The sequence below is a fragment of the Henckelia pumila genome, chromosome 3, assembly GCF_033568475.1.
Source record: "Henckelia pumila isolate YLH828 chromosome 3, ASM3356847v2, whole genome shotgun sequence".
Taxonomy (NCBI): Eukaryota; Viridiplantae; Streptophyta; class Magnoliopsida; order Lamiales; family Gesneriaceae; genus Henckelia; species Henckelia pumila.
This window is the reverse complement of record NC_133122.1, coordinates 110741428-110749904: the sequence shown is the minus strand read 5'-3', so window position 1 is coordinate 110749904 and position 8477 is coordinate 110741428. Positions and strand designations below refer to the sequence as shown.

At 43.0% G+C, this 8477-nt stretch overlaps 1 protein-coding gene across 1 annotated transcript; it reads left to right on the top strand.

The window, feature by feature from the left end:
• Nucleotides 1-1251: 1251 nt before the first annotated feature.
• Nucleotides 1252-1767, top strand: LOC140889303 (uncharacterized). Its single transcript, XM_073297021.1, has 2 exons — nt 1252-1588; nt 1652-1767. Exons 1-2 carry the CDS (start codon nt 1252-1254, stop codon nt 1765-1767), a joined length of 453 nt encoding a protein of 150 aa, XP_073153122.1.
• Nucleotides 1768-8477: the final 6710 nt, after the last annotated feature.

Below are 8477 nucleotides of genomic sequence, written 5' to 3'. Positions count from 1 at the left end.
TGGTTATCCACCATATGATATATGATTTATGCGGTAGTTTACTACCATAGGAGGTGATTTATCACCGCCACGTACGTTGGTTCAAGAGACTGATCAGTCAGCACAGATAAGCGTCACACTTACGGATAGGACCATAGACTGTTTCAAAAATACTATGCTCAACTATGTTATGTATGATGAAGAAAGATGATGTTTATGCTTAAGATTTATGATTCAACATTTATGTTATGAAAAATGTTTACATGCATGCTCATGTATCATGTATATGTATTAGTATGATTATGTGATGCATTATTTTAAACCTTGATATTCAAGTTAAGACATGTTGAGCCCCTAGGCTCACTACGCTTATATGGTGCAGGTGAGACAGATGATTTTTATGTAGCTTCTACTTGTGGTGAGGACGTATAAGCTCACGGAACAGTGGCCCCGTGATCGTTGCAATTTTTAGATGATGTTTTAAGATACATTGATTTTATTATGTTGAGTTTTTAAACATGGAATACTTACTATTTTGTTTCATGCATGAAACCCTTTTAAATTATTTAATTGCTTATTTTTATTTAAATTACTACGTGTAGCTGTAGTTGGTTTTAAATGTGATACATATATGTATGGGCATATATGTATTGTTATTATTTTAAAAAAAAAATATTTCCGCATTTATGTTTTAAGAAGGTCTAGTTGTTTCAATTGGTATCAAAGCACGGTCCTTTGGAGGGTGTCCTACTGCCACGTGAAGCTCAGAAATCTCACTATCGGTCTGTAAGTTTTAAATTGTTTTTCTTATGATCTATAAGGAGCATATGTAATGATTTAAGATTTCATGTTAGCAAAGTTTTTAAATACTTAGTTATGCATTGCGATTTACGTGAAGAATGTGTGGTGATGCAGTATGCCCCAAAAAATGTTATACGACAGTTGGACCACAAGGAATTTCGAATTTGGGAATTCATTTTTATGTTGTTAAAACTAAGTTTGATATTTATGATATATGGGTTGTCACTTGAAATTTTTGTGGTAAATTATTGGGTTTGTGATGGTAAGAGAAATATTTATAACTTTTATTGGGAGAGAGTAAGTTTAGTATGCGACTGTTGGGATTTTCTGAGTGCAGGGAGAATTCTAATAGGAGGAAACTCCACGTATGCGTTGCTAAATTCAGGGGCTACGCATTCGTTTATCTCCCTGGAGTTTATCAGACGGATAGGCATTAGACCCGAGGTTGCTGAGACAGGGTATGATCTGACCATGCCGTCTGGGCAGATTCTGTCTACCACTAGTATTTGCAGAAGCTTGGAAATGGAATTCCAGGGGCATACCATCCGAACAGATTTAGTGGTTTTACCGTTGACAGGGTTCGACCTGATTTTGGGTATGGACTGGTTGTCAGTCAATGGAGCAGTGATTAATTTCCGGCAGAGGACAGTGACAGTGAAACCGGTGGAAGGCGACCAGTTTGTTTTCTTTGCATCCCAGAGCAGTGGAAAGTCGCACGTGATTTCTTATGCACGTGCGAGGAAGTTATTGAGACGTGGTTGCCAGGGGTTTCTCGCCAGTGTAGTCACAACAGCAGAGCCACCTACCAGTTCTCTAGTAGAGATAGAGGTGGTACGTGACTTTTCAGATGTTTTTCCCGATGATGTTGCAGGAATTCCACCGGCGAGAGAAGTGGAAGTTAGTATTGATTTGATGCCCGACACTGTGCCTATTTCTAAGGCACCGTATCGACTCGCTCCGACAGAGATGAAAGAGTTGAAAGATTAGATTCAGGAATTGTTGGAGAAGGGCTTTATTCGCTCTAGCTTTTCTCCTTGGGGAGCTCCAGTGTTGTTTGTGAAAAAGAAAGATGGTAGCATGAGGCTTTGTATCGATTACCGAGAGCTTAACAGAGTTACAGTGAAGAACAAGTATCCACTGCTGAGGATAGAAGATTTGTTCGATCAATTGCAGGGAGCTTCGGTTTTCTCTAAGATCGATCTGCGATCTGGCTATCATTAGTTGAGGATCAAAGATGCAGATGTGTCCAAGACTGCTTTCAGGACACGCTATGGGCATTACGAGTTCTTAGTAATGCCGTTTGGGTTGACAAATTCTCCAACGGTCCTCATGGATCTCATGTACCGCGTTTTTCAGCCGTACTTAGATCAGTTTATCATAGTCTTTATTGATGATATATTGATCTTCTCAAGGAGCATGGAGGAGCATAGACAGCACTTACAGACAGCATTGCAGACTTTGAGGGAGCATCGACTGTTTGCGAAATTCAGTAAGTGCAAGTTTTTGCTAGAGCAGGTGGCGTTTCTTGGCCATATAGTTTTGAGAGATGGGATAGGAGTGGATCAGACGAAAGTGCAGGTAGTGCAGGATTGGGGAATTCTGAAGAATGCTTCAGAGATTCGCAGTTTCTTGGGTTTAGCAGGCTACTACCGGAAGTTCATCTAGGGTTTTATCTTCTATTGTAGTACCCTTGACTTCCTTGACCAAGAAAAATGCGAAGTTTATATGGAGTTCAGACTGCTAGAGGAGCTTCGATCAGCTTAAGGAAGCACTCACTTCTGCGCCAGTGTTGGCGATGCTAGTGCCCCATGAGGAGTTAGTGGTGTTCACTGATGCGTCTAAACTGGGTTTAGGCGCCGTGCTTATGCAGAAATACAGAGTCATTGCTTATGCATCGAGACAGTTGAAGATTCATGAGCAGAACTATCCGACGCACGATTTGGAGCTTGATGCAGTGGTCTTTGCCTTGAAGATCTGGAGGCACTATCTGTACGGTGAGAAGTGCAAGATTTTCACAGACCACAAGAGTCTCAAGTACTTTTTCACTCAGAAGGAGTTGAACATGAGACAGCGCCGATGGTTGGAATTAGTGAAGGACTACGACTGTGACATTAGCTACCATCCGGGTAAGGCTAATGTGGTGGCTGATGCGTTGAGTCGGAAGACTTCAGTGGTATCCTATTTGACAGTACAGTTGCCACTTCAGGAGGAGATTCAGAGATTTGGTTTGGAGTACTATTCGGGCGGTCACGCACCGAGTTTGGCATGTTAGTAGTACAGTCGAATCTTCGAGATCGTATCAGGGATGGACAGCCTGCTGATGAGGAGTTGAAGCGGTTGAGGCAGAAGGATGAGGCAAAGGGCAATCTTTTTTTTACTGTCAGTGATGGTATTGTTCAGTACCATGGTCGTATGTGCATACCGAACATTGATCAGCTGATGACTGAGATCCTGACACAGGCTCACACATCTCCGTATTCTGTTCATCCAGGAAGTATGAAGATGTATAAAGATTTGCAGTCGTTGTATTGGTGGCCCGGCATGAAGAGTGATATCGCACGATTTGTATCTGAGTGCTTGACTTGCCAGCAGATGAAGGCAGAGCACCAGCGTCCAGCAGGGTTGCTTAATCCTCTACCCATTCTATTATGGAAGTGGGAGAACATCATGATGGACTTTGTAGTTGGCCTTCCGAGGAGTACTAGAGGATGTACAGCTATTTGGGTGATCGTGGATAGACTCACCAAGTCAGCTCATTTCTTGCCCGTGAGGACTACTTACTCGTTGACACAGTATGCAGAGCTTTATATCAAGGAGATTTTTAGATTGCATGGCATACCAGTGTCGTTAGTATCAGACAGAGATCCGAGATTTACATCTGCTTTCTGAAAGAGTTTGCACACATCATTGGGGACTAGATTATTGTTAAGTACAGCGTTCCATCCCCAGACAGATGGTCAGTCTGAGAGAGTGATCCAGGTTCTCGAGGATCTATTGAGAGCTTGTGTCATCGACTTTCAGGGCTCTTGGGAGACTAGATTGCCGTTGGTGGAGTTTCCTATAACAACAGCTTTCAGACATCTATAGGTATGGCTCCTTATGCAGCTCTCTACGGGAGGAGATGCAAATATCCCGTGCATTGGGATGAGGTTGGCGAGAGGATTCTACTTGGTCCCGAGATTGTACAGCAGACTGCAGACATTATGATTCAGATTTGGGATCGTATGAGGACTGCTCAGAGTCGTCAGAAGAGTTATGCTGATACTCGACGACGAGATCTTGAATTTGCTGTTGGAGATCATGTGTTTCCGAAGATATCACCTATGAAAGGGGTGATGAGATTTGGTCTAAGAGGTAAGCTGAATCCAAGGTATATTGGGCCTTTTGAGATCTTGGAGAGAGTTGGCACGTTGGCCTACCGTTTGGCTTTGCCACCAGGGCTTGCGGCAGTGCACTACGTCTTCCATGTATCCATGCTACGGAGATACTTTAGTAACCCGTATCCAGAATTAGCGATTAATGAGTATATTAATCATGTAATCATGTTTAGATTAAGTAAAACATGATTAAGAAAATTTCAGAAGGGTTAACGGAGTTCAGAAATGGATCAGGACACTCGAAAATGGCTTAGAGGACCCCAAGACTCGAGTGGGATCGGAACCACCGATCTAGGATCGGAGCTTCCGATCTTGGTGACATCGGAACCAAATCGGAACCACATCGGAAGCATGGAGATCGGAACATCCGATCAGCAATCGGAGCTTCTGATCGGCTGTCGGTGACAGGTGTGTGGTTGCATGTGGACCGAATTGACACGTGCAGAACGAAGCATACGATCGGGGAACGGAGCTTCCGATCTGCCGGAACGGAACGTCCGATCGAGGAATGGAGCTTCCGATCGACATCTATAAATATAGGGTCCGAGCTCCTCTTTTCTTGCCAATTCCGAATTCCTCTCCTTCGCCCTCGTGGCTCTATTTTAGGGCTTTGGGTACTCTTATCTTAGAGTTGGAGTAGGAAATATATTTTAGTATAGTCAGATAGTGTCTGACATAGTAGCGGAGCAGTGCTCATGTAGCAGAGCAGTGCTCGAGGCTGTGGAGCTGCAGCAGGGGTGTACCCCTAGTTGCGGGATAGTCTCCATCAGTGGGCTGACGACGGACGCAGGTATAGCTATGGTCTCCTTAAATTATTTAGGAGTATGCAATAGCTTAGTTAAGGCTTTTAGAGCTTAATTATTAATGCATGGGTATTTGCATTGTAGAGCTGATATAGGCTTGGAACCTAGAGTGGGACTGCTAGGAACTGCCTGTAGTAAGGTACGCAAGTACATACTGAGATTGCCAGCGGGTTTTGCATGCTTATATGTTGCATTTTCTATGTCATTTATTATGCAGCATGTGCATATCATATTGTGCCTGTCCATCTTGTAAGATGAGCCATGTAGGGTCGCTCAGCCCTGTCTAGACGGTTGATGTCTAGTGCTCAGTGACTGACGGGTCATGGGTGGCTAGCATCGGGGGACACAGTCCACGTCCTGTAGGAATGAGCAGTGTACGCAGGGTTTGCTCCCCGGGTTGTACCACTCATATCCTAGTCGCCTTTACTGAGCAGTTATATACAGTTATCCCAGATATGGATACCCTATCATTTGCATGCATCATATTTTGTATGTTTTACCCAGTGCTTTCGTATTGAGCTTAGAGCTCACGTCCAGTCTTTTCTGTGTATTTGGACACCCCATTCGACGGGGCAGGTGTAGGTGCAGGATTGAGCACCAGGAGCTTGGAGTAGCCAGTGACCCGTGAAGACAGCAGGATTAGATGTAGGTTTTTGCCTTTAGGCTATTTATTCGATTTGGTTGTATAAATCGAATTTATTTAACCGGTTGTATTCTGCTGGTCTGTTTTTATTTAAGTCTTCCGCAGCGATTTATTTAATGCATGTTTAATTATGCTCTTAACTCTGATTAGGTAGTGGATCCGGGTAGGGTCACTACATTTATTGGTATCAGAGCATATGTATGCAAGAGACTTGGGATATAGTAATGAAACTTTGGGTTATCCTTATAGGATTGATGAGACCTTGGAAGAGGTGATGATGCGGCAATTAGTTTGCCCAGAGACTATCATCATCGACAGGAATTCTGAAGATTTGGCTTATGGGATTCTAGCAAGTGCGGACAGGAGTGATGGATCGTGTTCGAGTTTTCAAGACTTCTACTCATGTGGATCCTAGCTTTGGAGCGATTACCGGATGTCAGAGGCAGTGGCAGAGCATTGGATGGGACGCACTTGATGCTTGCATCTGTACAGTCCATACCATGATGACACTACTCTGAAGATTCTCCAGTCGTAGATAGAGAGATTGTCAGATAGACCTTCACCAAAGAATGTCTCGAGTGCCTAAATCATGACAGGTTTCGAGAGTGAGGTCTTTAACCTCATGCAGAACATGGTTTTGCCGGTATGCTGATATCGATACTTTCGGTAGGCACACGGGAAACTTAATGTTCAAAAGCATGATATGAATACAAGAAGAATGCCGATGGTGGATCGTGAGCAAGAGGGGTCGACTGACATGCACTGACGCAGAGCATAGCTGATTAGCTATCACGAGCCATTTCTCTGGAGTTCTTCGTAGGAGGACATGTAGAGAGACTTGGTCGGGAGTATGCTTGTATCGATGCGTGTATCGATTAGAAGCTTCATGCTCAATAAACGAAGACTATTATGATGATTTAAATACTATATTGATGTAGTTGTAAACAGTATTTCAGTTGTAAAGAATCATCATACTATGGTTGTATCATTTCAAGTTCGATTGTACATTTCATTGTATTTTTACTGTATGTATTACATGGGATTGTAATTGAGAAATTGTACATAAATGAAAGCAATGATACATGTTTCATTTATCCAGCAATTCGTGGATGATTGCAAGTGATTTTGCTAGGATTGGCATTGTTTTAATTGATTAGTGTTCAACTGCTGTAGCTCATGGGATTTGAGTGGGCCGACTGTGACGGTTTGACTTGTGGTTAGTCTAGGTGATTTCCTAAGATTGACCCAGTTAGTCAGTGGACTATGTTAGTGCCAGCGATGAGTGGACTCATCTAGGGGCATAAGGGTATTGTTCGGTTTAGAACATTTGGGCTTTGTTCTAGGTTGTTTCTTGAAACAGTAGGCTATCTGACCTTCGTTAGGTTGAGGCTTGTGATGATGGATTGTCATCAGGATGCCAGGACCATTATATGCCGAGAGTTGTGGACTATGACCATGACTAGACGTGATGGGGCGCGACCCTATGCCAGTATTACTCTGGGAGTCTTTGTCATTCAGAGGTTACCTGGGAGCCTTTGTGCTTCAGGTGATGGCGGTGGAAAGGCTACTCAGTCTAGGGATTTGGTGACAGTCACGACAGGGTATGACCTTGAATTAGATATCACAGGTTTGATATCGATGGTTCGATATCGTCTGGTGTGCCAAGAATATAGTTTGAATATTCTGCTGTAGGAACCAGTCATGGAGGGACTTTCTTAACAAGTGTATACTCTGAGCAGATAGGTTTTAACCTTTGGGTTACTGCTAGACGTGTGGATCTAGTAGGTGGACGGATTTCTACCAGCGATGACTAGGAGTTGTCATCAGAGTGGTGGTTAGAATTTCCTTGTGATAGAAGTCATCCGAGATACTGGATGAGATACTGATTCAAGACTTAGACTCAAATAGGAGAATTACTTCATGCTGATGGACTTCATCTGTGATAGATTATACCGTATGTTAAGGATTGTATAAACATTAATTGAGATGTGAGGGAAGCGTGGCCTATGCCCGTGAAACCTTGGTGGTTGTCCAGGTGGGTTATTGAGGTAAGCTACCTCGGTCTTAAATTATTGCACAAATCTTAAGCGAGGGATATAATCAGGAGAGTGTTCGAAGATTGTAAGAATCTTGGAGATTCTTTAGTTATTCTTCTTGGACTTGACGAGCCGTGATGTACATTCTGAATGAACGAGGTAAGGATAGTGAATCCAGTGGTTGCGCTAAGTACTGTTTGATATTTTCAGAGATTGAGCGTAGGATTTTCCATGGGATGGAAATGGGCTTAGTCTATCTTGATGTTTGCCTTGGGTGAACAAGACAACGATTAGTAGTGCTAAGATAGCACGGGATCTATGCTAGTGACTACTAGTGGTTATTGGGTAACTCTGTCAGAGTTAGAATGATTAAGTTCAGAATACGAAGCAGCGGTTAGTAGTGCTGAAAAGGCGCGGGACTTGTGCCAAGAAAACTACTTATGTACCGTGATCTGACACCGTTTGGAAATGGTTCTTTGTGGCAGCTGAGTCAAGGTTATCGACCGAGCCATGTAGGTTGGATGATCAGTGGTGATATGGTTTGATCTGATAAGTGCGAACTTAAATAGATCGACGAATTCGATTGGTTGAGCCAATCAGGGTTGATCAGGATGTAGCAAATAAGAAATACTTGGGATAGTATTTTGTCAAGTAATGCTTATGGGATGAGTACTGAATATCATCTCAGAGAAATCGGAGATTTGAGTTATTTAGTCTCAATGATCGCCAGAGATGAATCTTCTGGGATTGCTGTAATCGGGAACGATTGCAAGTGAACTTGTATGATCAAGTTAGGTGCTAACTTGACAGTGGAGACAAGCAAGGGAGTTGGTAGTTT

Excerpts from the sequence above, each read along its gene's own strand:
- LOC140889303 (XM_073297021.1), top strand. The coding sequence starts at position 1,252 with ATGCCGTCTGGGCAGATTCTGTCTACCACTAGTATTTGCAGAAGCTTG. Across the intron at positions 1,589-1,651 it reads AACAGCAGAGCCACCTACCA|GAATTCCACCGGCGAGAGAA; the intron begins GTTCTCTAGTAG and ends ATGATGTTGCAG.